The sequence below is a fragment of the Aythya marila genome (assembly GCF_965140915.1).
Source record: "Aythya marila genome assembly, chromosome: 1".
Taxonomy (NCBI): Eukaryota; Metazoa; Chordata; class Aves; order Anseriformes; family Anatidae; genus Aythya; species Aythya marila.
In genome coordinates this window covers 83,363,754-83,382,447 of record NC_139042.1, presented here as the reverse complement: position 1 = coordinate 83,382,447, position 18,694 = coordinate 83,363,754, and the positions used below count along the sequence as shown (strand labels likewise).

At 42.9% G+C, this 18,694-nt stretch overlaps 1 protein-coding gene and 1 long non-coding RNA gene across 2 annotated transcripts in view; one reads left to right on the top strand and one right to left on the bottom strand.

Annotated features, from left to right (window-relative positions):
- The window catches only part of PDK3 (pyruvate dehydrogenase kinase 3), a 53,253-nt gene extending 41,806 nt beyond the window's left edge, over positions 1 to 11,447 (bottom strand). Inside the window, exon 1 of the mRNA XM_082751799.1 lies at positions 11,200 to 11,447. Coding sequence (XP_082607925.1) covers positions 11,200 to 11,305 — 106 coding nt within the window. The 5' untranslated portion in view covers positions 11,306 to 11,447. The remainder of the gene's footprint in view (positions 1 to 11,199) is intronic.
- Positions 9,554 to 18,172, top strand: LOC309873956. The gene is made up of 4 exons (XR_014316767.1): positions 9,554 to 9,999; positions 13,052 to 13,226; positions 13,878 to 14,060; positions 17,734 to 18,172. It is a non-coding gene; the product is annotated as an uncharacterized lncRNA (long non-coding RNA).
- Positions 18,173 to 18,694: the final 522 nt, after the last annotated feature.

Below are 18,694 nucleotides of genomic sequence, written 5' to 3'. Positions count from 1 at the left end.
CGCAGCTGCCACTTCCCTACCAGGTACTGGCCTGCCCTGCCCAGATCATAAAAGTAGCAGCAGTTTCTAAGTATTGGAAACTACTATATATCACCTGACAGAGGAGACAGGAGCAGGATGAATGAAATGCTTTTTCATCTTTTCTCTGCACCTAGAGGTCTAGTTCTCTCCGCTAGCTGTGTACCTGACATGGAGCTGAAACATCGGACACCACACCACAGCAAGACTCTAAAGCAGGAAAGTCCCACCCGCTGTATGTCAGGGAGGGCAGGCTCCATTCAAAAGCCATAAAACAAGATCAGAAGCCTTTTGTCTCCTATATCTATGAAACTACTTTTGGTTCTTTTCTAGGGCAAAACTAAAGGAAAGCAGGAAGGAAAGCGATCAACCACATCTATCTTCTTCTGTTAGACTTCCAGAGTATTTTTAGCTCCTGCATAGACAAACAAAAGTGAAACAGCGAGACAGAGAAATCTTCAAAAGATCCAATAAGATCGTGGCATCAGAGCAGACTGTGCAAAGGCTAAAATTAAGATCTTGCTGCTGAAACTAGTAAAATAGAGCTAAACAAGGACCTATGATTTCCACTGATTATACCCCATTTCAGAAGCATGGCCTATATATTAAAGGTAAACAAACTATGCTTGTATAGCACCAACAGATGTGGCTAAATAAAAAAAAACACACCACCCAGTACTCCAAAATCATTCCTATTCCCAGACAGGAATAGAGACTTTCAGCACACTCTCTAGGGATTTATCTCAGCAACCACTAAAAACAACAATCCCACAAAAAGCACACAGGGTTTGTTTGCTTGGTTTAAGAGAGGGCTTTGCAAGATGTAATAAGGATGATGAAGCAAGAGGAAAAAGCGCACACACCATAATCGGAAATGCTGACTCTTGCTGACACTCACTCCCTACCACAGCCTGCCCCTAAGAAAGCTGTTTGAATTGGATTCCCTATTTCCTAAAATAGTTACGTTCGCAGATGAGAGGTTAGTTGTTAACGCCGTATGACCACTGAATTGTGCCCCGTGGCATCTCAGTGCTAAGCACTCTCAGCGCACCCAAACTAAGAAGCCCACGTGCCAGTTAGCTTCTGAGTTAAGCTTTCCAGCAGTCATGCATCACATCATGTGGACAATTTACCAGAGCTGGCATTCAGAAATAGCTGGGTCTAATAACGCATTTCTGATTTAGGCAATCTGACTAAGAACAGATTCAAGCACTCTGACTGCCAGGCCATCTGTAGCACTTTCCAAAGGAAGATTTCAGGGAGCCGCTCGCTAATGAGAACACATTAGTCTTTATTTCTCTATCTAGATGATCATCCCAAATCCTTTCCATGAGTCAGAGGCCTAGATTTCCACTTAAGAAGTTTAAAATTAAATATCGTAACTACTGTTCAATTTGTACACAGAAAAAAAATATGTCTCCACTTACTTAAAAAAATCTCTGAAGCATCAGCTTGTTTACCCGTATGCGTACTGACTACTATGGTCATACAGATGAGTACCACAGGTGCTAAGAGAAAGTCAGTTCGGATTTTCACTTAACACAAGTTAAGGACAAAATATTTAACCTCACATGGTTGCCATCAGTGTGCCTGAACAGCTCAACACGGAAGGAGCCACTGGATCCATTATTACATTAGCTGCATGCTAGCACCCTGCCAGCGCCAGTAAGCAGGCTGCAAATGAATGGTCCTTCACGTGGCATTGGTTTTGTTGGAAAGAAGCTTCATTCACTGCTGAACAGGAACAGCTGACAGAATGAAGGGTCAGGTGAACAACACATCACCGATCTGTCAAAGCCTTAGCCAAACTGCAGTCACTCAGAACCACAGCCTTCACTTCGCAGGAGAGATTTTAGGCAAGATGTTTGTCTCTCAAGAGGAACAGATCATCAGAAAACCACTCATAACAGCTGTAAGCCAGCACCAGTTATTACGTAAAACACCACAAATGAACAGAGATACATACATATTTTAAAATAAACTTCCCTGACCTAAAAATACGTAGCTGCTCACCACTCAGTTCTAATGAAATAAGTATTTTAAAGCACTTCCCAAGATAGAAAAGAGTAGTCAAGCAATCCATAAAGGTTAAAGCAAAGGTGCTCAAACAATTACCCACAAGCTGTTTGTTGTTGTTGTTTGTTTGTTTGTTTTGTGTTTGGTTTTTGTTTTTTTTTAGAAGAATTCACATACGCCCAAGGCTGTCTGTCCTCAGGGCAATTTGGGGGTATGCTGGCAGTCAGGTGAACCAATTAATAGACAAGCTCTCTTGCCTACGTCACAGGGACTACCCACAATATACGAGGGGCAAAGAACCAAAACAGTCTTAGAAACCATGGTCCCTGCCTGGTTCCTGAGCCTGGAGCTACTCACACAACCCGAAGACTCCCTAACCAGCAGCCTCTTACAGAAAGTGGCTTTTCAGAGAGCATCAGCTCCTCTTCCAGTAACAGCCCTAGGCCACGAACAGGGAGTAGCCCCAGAGAAAGGCAGAGGTGCAGCGCAACTGGTGTCTACACTGGGAAGAGGCTCCCCAGCTTTTAAATAGGAGACACTGGACAGGACAAACACTGCATTTTTTTCTGGTGAGACCCACAATTTTCAGATTCACTGAGGTTGGAAAAGACCTGTAAGACCTCCTAGTCCAACCTTTCACCTAGCACTGCCAAATCCACCATTAAGCCGCATCACCCAGCTCTACATCTACATGTTGTTTGAATACCTCCAGGGATGGTGACTCAACCACTTCCCTGGGCAGCCTGTTCCAGTGACGCACACACAACTTTGTCAGTGAAGAAATGTCTCCTAACACCCAACCTAAACCTGCCCTGGAGCAGCTGAGGCCATTTCCCCTCATCTCATCACTTGGTGCTTGGGAGAAGAGCCCACTCCCCATCTTGCTATTGCCTCCTTTAAAGTAATTGTTTTTTTTTGTTTAAAAAAAAAAAAAAAAACAAAAACAAACAAACAAACAAAAAAAAACTTTTAATGTAGAGGAGGCTTAAAACACCAAGCCAAAGATACTTTATTCTGGATTTTTTTTTTTTTACTCTTCCATCAGATTTGATTATAATAAACTGACTGTGAAAAGGACTGATTTTGTACCTTTGAGCTTATAATCACTTTTACCTCCCACAAACATGTATTTCACGCTGTGGGCCATAGCTGGGTATTCCACAGCTTTAACAGCCTCCCTAAGCCCTCAATTCTGAGAACTTACTCCGAAACCTTTAGGGGAAATGTCCATAATTCCCATAAACTGTTTCAGAAAAATACAAATCTCTGCATTATTCTCCAGTCCCAGTCAAGATGCCAAAGAGAAAGTTACTCTAAATCACCAGCATAAATAAAATTAAAGTTTATGAGCAAAGACACACAGTTAACACTAATTCCATAAAAATACCACCGATAACACATGGTGTCATTTCCCTTCAGTCTCAGTGAGGTTAACTAAGCTGTTACCCATCTTGTTACAAAATGCTCTCAATGCTCTACAAAATACATTACAAAAAGATCAGAAGATTCGTCCTTGCCACTATTAGTCACCAAATCTAAAAATATTTATTCAGTCTACACACTTTTTTTTAAAAAGCTTGAGAAAGGAATAGAACAAAGTAGCAGCAGTTAGCAGGTTAAAAAAAAAAAAAAAAAAAAAAAACAAACACCATTATTCCATATTTTTTAACCTTTCCTCTTTCTCTGTTTGCACAGCCTAATTTTGGAAAATAAAATCCACAAAAATTTGCACAAGTGTATGACATCAAAGAATTAAATCAGTGAAGGTATTTACAATCCTGTGTTGTTTTACACTGACTACAAACTAACGTGCTAGAGTTACACATGTACACGGTAAGCGTGGCCTCCACCCAGGGAAAAGAATAACTTAAACAGGTCAAAGCAACACGTTAGAGAATGTCACGTTTACATTCAGAAGTTCAGGGAACAGACGGATCAATGGAATAGCCTCTTACAACACACAAAGAGCATTAGAAAATGTTTCAGAGTCATGGTTCAGCGCTCTAATAAAATAATCCTCCCTTTCAGCTTATTATTCCAACAAGAAAAATTAGACCCTTAAGTGACTCCAGGAAGACGCACAAAAACATCAAAAGCTTTAAGAAGGGTAGGTAGTAGTCTACAAAACACTTCTGCAATTTTGGGAAAATGGTAGCTTTTAAAAAAAACATTAGTATATTAAGGATAACTGGCACCAAGAAAAGCTGCTTTATTGAGTTAGATAAAACGATTCTTAAATTCAAAGCCAAATCCTAGCACTGATTACACTGGTTTGGATCACAGAAACACTACTCTCTACCCACAGAAGAGTACTGTGGAACTAATTACTGCTGGTGAGATGCTGCATATACGAGGAATATTATAATAAAGGTTTTGTACTGGTCTGACTGGGACAGTCGGCTTTCTTCACAGCAGCCCACACGGTGCTGTGCTTCAGATCTGCGACCAAAACAAGAGGCGATGACACAGCAGTGGTTTTGCTACTGCCCAGCAGCTTCGAGGTTCTCCTTCCCAGTGAGTGGGCTGGAGTAGGCAAGAAGCCAGGAGGGAACACAGCCAGGACAGGGTGGCTGACCCCAGCTGGCCAAAGGGCTGTCCCACACTACAAAATGTCACCCTCAGCAACAGAAAGCCGGGAGGGGGCTGTCTTCCAAGACAGCTGCTACTCGGGGCACCAGCCTGCTAGCGGGAGGAGGTGAGTGCCTTCCCATCGCTCATTTCTCTTCCTCTTTCCCTCTCTTACTAAACTCTCTCTCAGCTCACAAGTTTTCTCACGTTTGCTCTTCCTATTTCCCCCCCCGCCCATTGGGGAAGAGGGAGGGGAGGCAGGCGGCTGTGTGGGTGCTGAGCTCCTGGCCGTGCTGTACACCTACTGCTCATCTTGAGGTTACTCCACACGTGCTGTTTACCACCGCGCTATCTCCTGCTGCTCATCTGGGCATTACGTCACCACCTCGTCGTTCAGTTTTTCAGCTATTTAAGTCAACATGACTCATCTAGTTTTTGGCTTATCCTAACCTCCTTCTCCCCAAGAGGCAAGCACTGTGTTTGCCCAATCCCACAGCCCTGGGACCATCACCGCTGGTGACTGCCACCAACCCCCCAAACAACAGCTGTGCTGCACCAGGCCTCCCACAGTTACTAAAGAAACAGGGCAGCTCCTCACAAACACAGCCTTTGAACACCGCTGCTGCCATCCACTGAGCCAAAGGGATGCAAGCAGACTTCAGCTATCCACAGTTTGTATCGCCAGTGGGAGGGACTGTGATTTCCTTCTTCTTCCTTAGCTGTCTGGATGCTATTTACCTTCTCCTGAAGATCAAACCAAAGATGAGCTCAGTAGTCTTTATGATATTTACTTCAGCAAAGTACATAATGATATCTCGATGTTCTCCTTAACTACTGCAAAATATCTTTTTCTCTGCTTTTCTCTCCCTTGCCTTTTCACCTTTACTGTTATTTCTACTGCAATCCATGATATATATATGAGAAATGGAAACAAGGACATACATTGCTTAATGAACAGCATTTCACTTCCTAACACTGCTCTACTGTTCTCTTATCTTTTGCCTGCATCAGCATTTTGCTTTCAGAACTTGACACATCTGATATTCCTGACGTCCTAGGAATTAGCTTTAAATATAACTGGATATGACAGTTCGGCTGTCCACAGCAATTTAAAGAATTTGTACTCCAAGTACACTAAAATATTGAATTCAGAATGTATGGAGTTTGATTACTGATAAAAATACGAAGTCATTCATTGCCTAATCAAAATCATTAAAAAATTAAACCAACACTAGCATTTTTTGAGGACTCTGCAGAACCAAACTAGTGAAAAATGTAACTAGCAGCATAAGATTAATGAAAGCAAACCATTTCTGAAAAAAGTCACTATCAAACAGGCATACTTCACTCCCAAAACAGCCTCCAAGTGACTGATACAGTGACAATTCTGTGATTGATCTAATTCTGCACTGTGAGCTAATACTACAGAGTACAACCTCAAAGGGAAAAAACAAAAACAAAAAAACAACCTCTCTCTCCCATACCACAGGTCGATAGTGACTGCCAAACCAAATTATTTAACTGGGACAACTCTTATGAACCTTCAAAACAATCGATACCAGGCCTTATAAAAAGCTTTGGTATCACAGATAGTGTGGGAACAGCGCTGCATGCCAGAGTGGTGCAGAGCTGTAAATAGTAACAGGTTGTAAATAACAGCAGTTGCATCACACAAAGGCTTCCAGCCACTTGCTGTGCTACAGCCCTCTCAAAGAAGACCCCTTTTTGTACAATGGGGTGCAATCAGCATCTGTGCCCACAAAACCAAAAAGCAATACTCCCAAAATAATTCGAGCACAAATGTACACAGATAATTCAGCGTGCCTAACCAGCTCACGCTGGATCAAAAGGCTAGTCTGTCCATATGAAAACAAAGCCAAAGGAAAGTTATTCTATTCCAGCTGAGGCAAAACTCATAGCAGGATTCTATTTAAAGCTCTGACAGACATATCTGAATACTGAAAACCTTGGAAAAGCCAAAGAAGTTAATGCCATGGTATTTTCGTGAGGCCAGAAAGATCTCACGTAAAGAATATATTTAGTTTTACAAAAACGAGACATGATGTATAAATACCTCAGAGAAAAAATTCTGGGCATCAAAATGATCCTAACCTACCAATGAAAGCTGTAACAAAATTGCTGGTTGGAAGTGAAGCCAGTAAGATTTTTTAAAAAGGCAATAATGTCTGACTAGCATTCATCTTTTTGATCGGATTCTGTGGTTATCATACCAATGGCTAGCAGTCAGGTCAAGACTTTTTCTGGAAGGTACATCTAAATCAAACAAGGTCTTCGAGCATACAGATAGCAGTAGAAAAACACAGCTGCGTGCAATAAGCAGTAGGTAATTACTTTATGGTCCTTTTAGCACTAAACTTTGTGAAAGTCTTAGCCAATCTCTCCACTAAAGTTGCATTATAAAAGCCTTCTGTGTGTAAAAGAGTCTTATAATAGCCGTCTTCTAAAAGAAGATCAATAATTAAGCTCAGAGACATCAGGCTGCTTTCAATCTCTACTTTCCAACCCCACAATCTTCTTGTTCAAATTTTGTCTGCTCGTTACCTTGTCATTTTTTTTTTGTTTTGTTTGTTTCTAATCATGTTTTCAGTCCCAGCGCTGATGCCTTCCCGCTGCCAACAGGACAAGGTGAAGTGTACACACTCCTGCAGGAATCTGACCTAGCACTGCACACCCAAATGACAACACCTGACAGCAGCGCCAGGACCTGGCCTGCTCTTCCTGCCAGCTTTGGAACAGGCCTGCACGTTTCCTCAAGGCAGGTAAGTGCGATGGGGACCACAAGCTAACCAACTTCATACCAAAGATTGCATTTAAATACGAGGAGGATCCGTTGCTCATCTTTTCCTCCAGAACACGTCAGCACCCAGACGGCATGTCCTCGCTGTGATTATCTGCCGCACGCCCCAGTTGTTCACAGCACAGCATGACTGCAAAATTACTGCCTTGGTGATACTCCTCAGTGCCAGGCTTTGCAGCAGCTGCCACAGCCACTTTGTTTTTAACCAATGAAATCAGGACCTCCTAAACCACGCTCCACAACAAGAGCTCCTTCAGCCCGTGATTCGCTGTCTTCTTCCTTAAGTATACACTTGGTGTTTCTGTCCAAAGTCACGAGCACTATGCGGTCTGTGATCGCTACCATATGACAAACAGCTGGGGAGAAGTGCCACTCTGTTAGGCTTTACCTACACACATACGGAGCTAACAAAAAACAAGTTTAACCCCAGCTACAAAATCCATCCAAAACATTTGAGACAGAGAGCACAGAAGTCTGCAGCTCCAACCGGCCAGGACGGCTTTAGTACTGAACAAGCTCCAAAAGCACGGAATACCTGATAAAAGGTACTTCATCAGCTGAGCAGCAGCGAGACTATTACCTTAGCATAGCTTCCCTGTGTACATTCACAAAACAGCAATAGCAAAACAAAGTGATTCTTTCACGCATAATCAAAGGATTGCATGTAATTCACATCATTTCTCTTTATTTGTGCTCAGTTATTTTGTAAATAACCTTTTCAGTACAAGTGCTCTGCTCAAGAAGCATTCATTAGTAGCCCTGCTGCCAGTTGTTTACTGTCAACAGCGTGACCCAAACTATGCAGCAGCAGCACAGAACTTGCTAGCTCGGGCACAGCCCTGCAATAGTTTGGCCGTGAGGTTCCTGGCTCCAAGCTAGCCCTTAGCAAGCCAGGAGGAGTGGACTGAGCGCAAGCCTCTCTGGGTGCTTTTTCAGACACTCAGGCCCTGCTAGACACAGGAACTTCACTCTCTCCAGCAGAGACTCCCAGTTGGTTATTTGCTTTTCCCAGATGTGCTCGACTGCCCAGTTACCCACGTATGTAGCTGCCATGGCAGGCTACTGGCCCTTCCAAATTAACCTGCACTCCTGTAAGGCTGGCTCTGCCTGCACAGATGAAGCAAATTTAAATTAGGATATTCTATCAGAGCTGACACAAAATACAGATCTCCAGTACTGGTATCCCCCACCCCCCAAAACAGTCCAACCCCAAAAGCGCACAAAGCCTCCCGCACCTGAATGTCTCTATTTAGAAGCTTGTTTCAGAAAAGCTATTTTAGCAATTACAACTGTGGCATTTAGGAATGCCTGCACTTGGAAGCCTACCAAAATAGCTTCCAGGGTAACTACCAAGTTTAGAAGTACACGTGTGAGTCCAGGTTTTGGGGGGCTGTTGGGGAGAGTGGAGGGGGTTAGACCAGAATAATTATAGAAGCCTGTATAAACCTAGAATAACACACTAACATTAAAAAGGTCAAAGCTTTATTTTAGTAAAGCGCATTTGCGGAAGGTCATTCTACTGCAAAGGAACGAGATTGCACAGGAACTTTGGGAAGTGCAACTAGTAGGAAAGAAATTAACTGGGCAGTTACGAGAAGAGCGTGCAAACAGAAAACGAACACAGGACAAAAGGAAAAAGCAGCACAGACAATCTGTGTGTTGTTTGTGACACAGAGGTCCCAAGCCCATGACACTGTCACCTCTTACAAAGCTGTGGCAGCTACAAGGACAGTCACACACTTGACAGAAAGTAAATCACATAGGGCAGAACATGGTATGGGGACACAAATAGGACTCAGCTAGAAAAAAAAAAAAAACAGAAAGTCACTGCTTGAAGTATTGCTTTCTGTTTTGTTTCACTGTGTTGTTTTTTTCATGTTAATGAGTTAGTTTAAGTAGCTAAACTGTTTTTTGTAGTAGTTGCACTGAGTTAAGCTTTTAAATGCAGTTAAGTTTAAGTTGTAGTGAGCGCAGTTTTTAAATGCACATTGTAATCAGTTTATAGCAGCTGCCTAAGACCAGAATTTCTTCTTCCCATCAAGCAGTCAGGCCAGGTAAACATAGCTCAACTGCACCCTTAGTGTCACACTCCGCGAGCCTGGCCTATTTGCTCTCTTGAGAGCTCATCCCCTGTGCCATCCATCAGTAAATTCTTTTCCGGGTAGCTCAGGCAGAAGTACTGTAGTCACCTGACACACTGAGTCTTGTCCAAGCTTTCCATGCCTACAGCATCAGAGCTCTTGCCCCAACATCCATCACGTTGGCATTTTGTTGCCAATTTCCCCCCAAGGCCTCTGAAGTCTCCAGTCAAACTTGAAAACACCCAAAACCCTCAACACCGAGGGCTGCACAAGTTAAGTAACTGCGTGGTTTTAAACCTATTTGATTAAGCCACTGTAATCTTCCTACTCAGGTTTCCTCAGTAAACACGCACGCTAAAGAGAAAGTCAGCGGAGATGTAAGCAGCCCACGCGGCTTACTAAGATCAAGCTGACAGTTTCAGCAAGACGCAGCATAAACTACTGATCTTGTAAACTCCTGAACACATCCCATGGTGATCTCAGGAGCCTAAACTGCAGGTATTTCTTTCTTTTCTGCCGAGGTTTTAAATGATACAGATTACGCAGTTTTCTGTCAGTCTTCAAGCATGACTGCACTCACCTATTTACCATCAGCACACACCAGAGTTCACAGCCACATCCCGTGACAGCAGCTGGGAGCAGACCCAGAGAACAGCGCTGGCCAGGCTGTAACATATTGGCCTTACTCTGGTCATTTCAGCTAACTGAAATCAGGCTTAAAATGAAGAAATAGGGCTACTTCCTCCTGGAGAAGACGGAGACATTTTTTAAACCATGAAGTAATACAAATACTATGAGGTTAAAAAAAACAGCATTATTAAAAGGTTGGCACAGCAGAGATATCCAACAGCAAGTAGTACCGCAGGGACAGCTTGGGATGGTGGAAATCTTCACCACAATGTTATGTTTTCCCAGAACACCAGAGACATTAAAGTAAAAACTGAAGTCTTCATACCCCTCTAGTCACAACTCAAGAGCCTCACAAATATCCACGCTTTCCCAGCAACAGCTCGCAAACTGAATGTTCAATTAGCCAATGGCGAAATGAATTATTGAGTGCCAGGACAAAAATAGAGACACTCTGGTTTTAAGCCGCCGCAGAGAGGCACGGCATAAGCAGCATAAACACTGGGTAGGGAGAGCACAGCAGCGAAGAAATGCGTGGGGAAGGCCAAGACAGACTCGTGCACAGAGCCGAGGAGGGCAGCATGGGTGTTAGTTGCGTTCCCTTTTTGACGCAACCCAGGACGAGGCGTGCTGCTGCTTTTTGTTTTGTTTTCACGATTAAAACCCCTGCGTCACGGAGGCACCGCGGCAGGAACACTCCCGGCGCTGGCTCCTCCACCTCGCAGCCTTCTTCCACTCCTGATCGCCTCCTGCCTCACCACCACGGCCTGCTCTCTGCCTTCCCCTGCTGCTGCTGCTGGGGTTACAGCGCGCAGGCGGCCCGCTGGCGGCAGCCCAGCAACCTCTGACCCAGATCGGCCAAACTTACTGCCACTGCCACCCCCAGCGCCTCGCCCGCTCCCTCACGGCCACCGCAGCCGCCCCCAGCCCGGGCGCCGTGCCCCCGAGGAGCCACCCCTGGGTATGCACCGGGAACGCCGCCTGAAGGGGGCACAAACGGCTGCCGCCCCTCCTGCGGCCAGGGGGCAGCCCCTGGGCCCCCCCCGCTCCCCGCTCCCCGCTGCCACTCACCGAAGTCGAGGAACTGCTTGATGGAGAGCGGCGAGGGCGAGAAGCGCGAGTAGTACTCGATCTGCTTGGGGATCGGGCTCTTCAGCAGCGCCCCGCACAGCCGCATGGCGCCTCCCTCCCTCCCTCCCTCCCTCCACGCCGCCCCTAGCGCGCTGCGGCGCCGCGGCCACCCGCGCTCATGCCCGGGGGCAGCTCACGCCCGGCACGGCCCGGCCCGGCCCAGCCCCAGCGCCCGGCCCAGCCCGGCCCGGCCCGGCCCGGCTCGGCTCGGCTCGGCACGGCGGGAGGGGCGAGCGCAGCAGGCCCGCCCCCCGCCCCCGCGCAGGCGCGCGCGGCGGCGGTTGGAGCCCCCCCGCCTTCCACAACGGCCGCGGCGCTGAGGCGGGGAGCCCCTCGCAGCGCTCAGCCCCGCTGTGTGCCCCCCAGTCCAACCCCTGACCTAACACTAACCAGCCCTCCACCAAACCATTTCCCTAAGCTCCACGTCTAAACGTCTTTTAAAGACCTCCAGGGATGGGGACTCCACCACTTCCCTGGGCAGCCCGTCCCAATGCCTCACAACCCCTTCCATAAAGAAGTTATTCCTAACATCCAACCTAAACCTCCCCTGGCGCAACTTTGCAGTCCTGTGCTTTAGACCCATCTATAGCAAATGAATCTAATGGCAAGTTGTCACAAATTCCTTCATCTTTTCTCCAATACAAACCCCAGCACGTTCAAGGTATTACTATAATTTTGTAACCGAATCACAGGAGGAAGAGGTACTCCAGTTCTGAATGTCTCTCTCCATCCTTCCTAACGTGATTGCCCTTACAGAATTTGAGACTGAGAAATCGTGACCTAATGTACAAAATAACTTCTAATAGCTGGAAAACGTTTTAAAATCACTTCAATTGCAGGTTACAGAAATAACCGTCCTGAAGAGACATGTCATGTAATCAAGGCTGACAAAATGAAACATCTCCTGTAATTCTGAAGCTTTTTTGGCAGATGACGAAAAGTGGTTTTAAACTTTTGCTATACACTCTTCAGGGTCTGATTGCAATTTATCTACAACGTATCTTTGAAACGAATTAGAGAATTATGTGGCAGCAAGTATTATCTTTTCCCATTACAGACAGAATTATCTCTCCCCAAATTAACACGAACATTAGCAGCTACAAAGGATGATACATCGTCAAAAATTAAGCCACATGGTTATGTATACCTTTTACATTCTCAAGTAATCCTAACATGATTTCACTTCTGCCTCGAAAATAGCAAGACCACAATTACTTAAGGAGATGTCTTTCTAAACACAAAACATTTTTTTTGCAATATGAACTATGTCGCTGCATTGCTTTGTTGGGAATTTCTTAAAACCTACGTTCACCAGACCAGATAAAAATTGGAATTGCATTTGTCTGTTCTGACACAGACTGAAGAACATAATGAGGCACTGGAGAGCAGAGCTTTGCTGTTCTCATCAAATGGACGTTCAACAACTCCTCTCTGCCCTGGAGGATCCGGTCACATAACCAACAGATTGAGTTCTCTGAAAAATCTTCTTACACACGGTCCAGACAAATACAGCTGACAAACTCACCCAACAACGCTGCCTAACCTCGTACATGTGAAGACTGCAAGACTTGGCTGAGTGAACGTAAAGTGCACGTAGATAAACCTAGGATTGTCTTACCAATTGAAGACAGCAACAAGCATATGCATAATCCTAGTTCTTAATCTACCTGAAAAAAAAAAAAAAAGAAAAAAAAAAAGAGAGAGAGAAATTAGTGGCATAAACCCTGTTAAGTAGAAAATGTCACTGGGATCAATAGATGTAAACTGTAAGCTCACGATTTTGTCTCCTCAGGAAGCTTTGCACATGTAATGAAATGGCTGAGAACTGTGTGGTGACCACACAAGACACTGCAGTGAACTGCAAGGGGAGGAAAGAGATTTGGCTTGGCAACTGGGTTGTTGTTTTGCTTCCCAGAATCACCAGCATCCCTGCTCAACCTGAGATATCCCTCGCAGAACATAATGGGGTAATCAGAAGTCTCTAGGATCATTTAGAAATTAATGATGTAACGTAATGACTAGAAATTAAACTTTGCTGTAATTGGCATCATACTGTGTGGAAAGAAGTGCAGTACCTAGAGGAAAACTCAGAACTGACAACAAACCATTCACACAGGCTTTCGCCTACACTTTGATGTTAGAAAATCAAGGAAGTAATGGAAACCATGCAAATATGCTTTAAGCAGACAGGAGAAACAGGAGCTCATCTTCAAGATGAGGATATTGCAGTTTATATTTTGCCATAGGTATTTATTAAAACATTCGTATCATGTTTGTCAAAGTAAACTCTTGGATTTTGCTTACTTGGAGCTTTTTTTCCTGAACAGTCACTGTAATCTGTATCTATGTTCACAAAGAGGGGTAGGACCTTGCTGTAAAAATCATGATTGGTCAAAAATCATTTTCAAGGTAATATCTGCAAATATATCTTTATTCTTTGGTAATAAATAAGTAGATAGATAGATAGATAGATAGATAGATAGATAGATAGATAGATAGATAGATAGATAGATGCTTCTTTAACCATTTCACTACTTAGCATTTTTGATAGTTCTGTCTTACTCCTAATTTCCTAGTTTATTTCCTAGCTCAAACTCACGTGTGTCTTTTCTGCATAGAAGAAAGTTCCTTGTCATAAGCTGTGCTCAGAGTGTGGCCTGGCGACACACCCAGGCCCGGGAAGTGCCCCCAGGCCCAGCAGCTCAGAGAAATCCTGAGAACCTGAGCACCACGGTCAGATGGACAGACAGACATCCAGCAGGGCCACCTTCACCACAGCTCCTTCCCTTAAGCTCCTAGAGGTTGGTTTTCATTACTTCTCTATCACTTTCACACTGCTCCTGGAGGTGAAGAGGGCCAGAAATACTCTCTGATATTCTTTGCTCTGCTTCCCCCTGCCCCTGCCTGGCCCCTCAGGGGTTCCCACTGTCTCTGGTGAGCACATAGGCAGACCAGCCCGTGTTCAGGGGTTCACTGCTTTTGGCTCCCTTCATGCAGAGCATACACTTTCCTGCTTAACACCCATGTGTGTGAGCAGTCTCGATATGAGAACTCAGTGGAGCCACAGGGATGAAGAAGGAGCACTTGCAGTAGTCAGAAATTCGGTTACTAGAAATGAAAGGCCTGGCCCAAATTCGAGTTTTCTTAGTGCTTGTTTAGAGTTAGAAATTACTCCTATAGAAAATTGCTCCCATAGAAATTTGTAGCAAAATTTCATCTGGGAAGTCCAGAAGTCGTGTTTTTGTTAACTTTTCAGATCTTCTTTCAGGACCTGTATATTACACATGCTTCTGTTTTCAGGGAGCAACAAAAGCCTTTAAAGTTTAGCCCGATTAAGATTTATTCTCATCGAACACTTCAGATTGTTAAAACACCAGAGCCATAATCTCCTTAACAAAGCTTGTTTTTCTTCACTACAGAATACTTGCTAGCTGCAGGGGATTCCACATAATGAACTTCTTTGTATATGTGTCAGAGGAGGGGAAAAGGAATGTTAAACTGTAAACCAAGAAAACATGGTTATTAGTGTTTTCTGGACACAATGTCTCTGTGGAATTCATAGTAATTTTTTAACAGCAACAACAACAAAAAAAGCTATATTGAAGTTATTGCACCCCTATATCTTAAAGTTCAGAAGCACTCATTGAGAATGGGTATAATACAATTGAAACACTAACAATAACAGTAACCAATAACAGTTATTCTGGGGAAATTCACGCAGAGAATTAGAGTCCCAAAGTACATTTTACAAAGCGACAGAAAAAAACAGCACAGAACAAGAAAAACTGGTATAGTAGTGAGATGTTTCAAACAAATTACTTCTGCTCATAGTACTAATTTTTCTCAATAAGACTGCTGTATTTTCCCACCTGCCATTATGTGCTTTCAAGGGGAAATTAAAGTAATGGATCATGCAAAGCCACATCGGGAACACACGGAGTTAGAAGGGAATAAGGCTTCTTGATGAAGCTTTCTTAAACTTTAAAAAAGACTTGTTTTTATTTTTAATACTTTATGTCTTCCTAACATTTATGCACGCAGATGGGTAAATTTGGATGGGCTATTACTCATAATGGTCAGGAAAAAAAGGTTTCTTTACCAAGTTTTTTTGCCAGAAAAAGCTGGTTGTCACTGTATTTAGTATTCTTCATCCCAGTTATCTAACCAGAAAAGTTCAGAGATCTTACCAAAACAAATATCAGGGGCTATCAAAAATTATATTCAGCAAATCTAAGAGTTTGGAGTTAAATATATATATATATATATATATATGTATGTATGTATATATATATATATGACTTTGTAAATAACAGTTACTATATAAAAATGCTTGTGAAAACATTTATAATTAGTTGGCTCAGAAGGATTAGTTTTTTTTAGATTATGAACTCCACGTGTCTCTTAATTACATAGCTATCCTCAGTAATTTGCTTTAGAAGAAGTAGAGCTGGCTGCCACCATGGTGGCACTGTCAGCTGTCTGTCAGATGACACCATCTGTTTGTCCAATATTAACAGACAGAGCTACATTATTCTTTAACAGTTCATAAAAATTTCATCTCCGGGGAAAAAACAAGTATGTGATTTTCTTTTGCAATTGTTCGGGAGGTGCAGGAGAGAAAATACTTGCCACTAAATTACTAACAGTAAACGCATATAAAAAAAGTTTAACTACTTCTCTCAGTCAGTGAGGAAAGCTCACTTTATGAGCTTACCTACTCTTACCTTACTCTTTTCCTAACACTACACAATTAGCCACACTTTTTCCTTTTGCTTCGTGGGTGTTTTTCTCTATTCCCTTCCCTATCAGAGCTTACATCTGCCCTTTTCTCAAATGCATTTCAGGGGAAGGAGGGCAGTGAGACCAGCAGGAGCCAGGCTGTTCAAGTGCCCTGCCAGTTCCACATGGTGTGATCAGAGCCCTGAACCCCTCTGGGGGTACAGTCCTGTTGAAGGGGGTTTGCCCTTCCAGCAGGCAGGTAGAACATCAGTGGGATGGGAAGTCCCATTTTAACCAAACAGGCAGCTGACAGGAAGGAGCAATGCTTTAATCCTGGAAACTGCCTAGGAGAAGGATTCTTGCTGCCACAGTATTTTGTTCTACCTGTGCCATAAGAGCAACCATTCAAAGAAGTGAGTTAGAACTAGTGAGTTAGAGCAGGTGGAAGAGAACCATACCAGAACAACCTCTTCCCCATAAGAGTATGTCTTGGTGCTACTTTTACAATTCAAATGTTCAAAAATGACACGGCCAGATCCAACCTAACCAGCAAACTTATGCCAAGGATTTGTATTTAATCTTATCTTCCAGAAACAGCTTGCAAAAACACCAGCTGAGGAAGAGTCACTAGATATACATGAGAAATACACCTGTGGGTTTTGTACTGCTGTCCTAGATCCATTAGAATAGAGCTGTCAATCTTCTCCAAGGAGGAGGACAGCACCAGTTTGGCATTAAAAAGAGGGCAGTGTCCCTAAAATATTATTATTTTAAAATTTATTTTTTTTCTTCCCTCGCAGTCATCCACCACCTTGCCAGGGACTCTCCTAGAGGAAATTCAAATATTTATTTCAGTTTAAGCTGATGTAACCATACCCTGGCATACCTTACCTCAGTGCCTTTCTGTTTGCAGAAATCGAACCCTGTAGGAGTCTCAAGAGGAAAAAAAATGAAAAGGAGCTAGATCTTGCTATATGGAATTTACCATGCTCAGCAACAGCAGAAGTTCTTGTATTCTCAGGTAGATGTAATATAATCTGCAATTTAGGAGAGTAGACTTGAGTTGTCTTGGCTCTGAATGTTCTCGGCTGGAAAGCAATTCACTTTTCATTCATTTTCCTTAGAACATTTGTTTTCCACACACTCAGTTCTTGAAAAGAAAGTCAGTTTTGTCTGAAAATTGCCATAATCTTACAGGAAGTTGTTCCCATCTATGCTGGTACTCCCACTGCTTGACACCCTATAAAGTGGGCTTCTGGAGCACTGGAGAAGCAAGTTTCCCAAGGTTTTTATACCCCAGTCTCCACAGTGGTGCCATACGGACTGTCCTGAAACTGTGGCTTTTTGGTTTCTGTACAATCCATGAGTTGAGAATTAAAGATGCCAGGAAACAACATGTTTTTTGTAGACATATCAAAACATTCTTGTTTGAGAATCCACCCAATTTATTGGATTCTTTAAACAAAATAATATGGAAGTGAAGCTCCAGAAACAACTGGGAAGAAGAGCTGCTCAGCTTGTCATAGCAGAACTTTCTGAATGTTAAAAACTCTTCCAGAGTATAATTTCTGTTCCTGAGCTGCACTTTCCCGAGGTATCTCTGTGCCAAGAGGCAAACAAATGAATATAAATTATAAATCTAAATACTTTTGTAATGAATTGTCAGCCATTTTCCTCTAAAAGAAAGGAAAAAAAGTGACAGAAACAGAATTTTAGGGAAGGACAAATGCATTTTATGATTACCCCTTCTTCCAGATCTTGGCAGTAGAAAGTGGGATGAGAGAAGAGTCTGAGTTCCAGCAGCAGCTCTGCTCACTGAGGACACAGCAATACAACACTTTGTTCCTCCGCATTGATCAGTCTCCTTTTCACCCCATTATGATATTTCCCTGTATTTCATGCACCAAATGATAAAAGATTTATAATTCAGTATCGTATCAAGTGCTTTTCTGCAATCAATAAGCATTACTTCTACCAGAATGCCTCTGTATAACAAACATGCAATTACGGTGATTTTAAGTATCAGGTTTGTCTGACCTGATATGTTTTATTAACCTGTGGTTTTTAGTGTTCATAAGGTTTTTTCACTCTATATATTTAATAATGATTTTTATTTTTTTTTTAATCTTAATGTAAGCTCATGGAAAATTTAAACTAATGATTGTAGTTTCTTCAGTTTCTCTGTGAAAAGCACTTTTCTGTTTTTATTCAACCAATAAATTTTTATTGTTCCTGTTTTCATATATTTATTCTGTTTATTTATTACAGTGTAAGTGCACAGTAAAGAAACTGAGTTGGCTTATGTAATAGAAGTTAAACATTATCTTTAGCCTTTTTGTGACATCCTGAATTTAAATATAGTTTTGCACCTTTTTGCTGATACTGCCTTTTGCCAGATTCTGGAGTTCCTCTTCACTGCAGAGTACACAGCAAGATACGTTTTGTTTGATTTTCTGTAGTGGTTTCTGAACTGTAGCTTGTAGATGAGTTTAGATGAGAAAATAGGCAAACACAATGGCTGTGTCTATTTACAGTGACTCTAGAAATTAGCCCTAAATACAATTTCCAGCAAATGAAGCTCTGCAAGGAGAAAGAAAAGAACACTAAAGGAATATTGCCTCTCCTCACTGACACAAAATCTTCTGTCTGGTTTCGAACAGCACAAGAGCTGACTAGAGAGAAGCTTTTTTTGTCTACTTTGAAGAGCTGCCCCTGC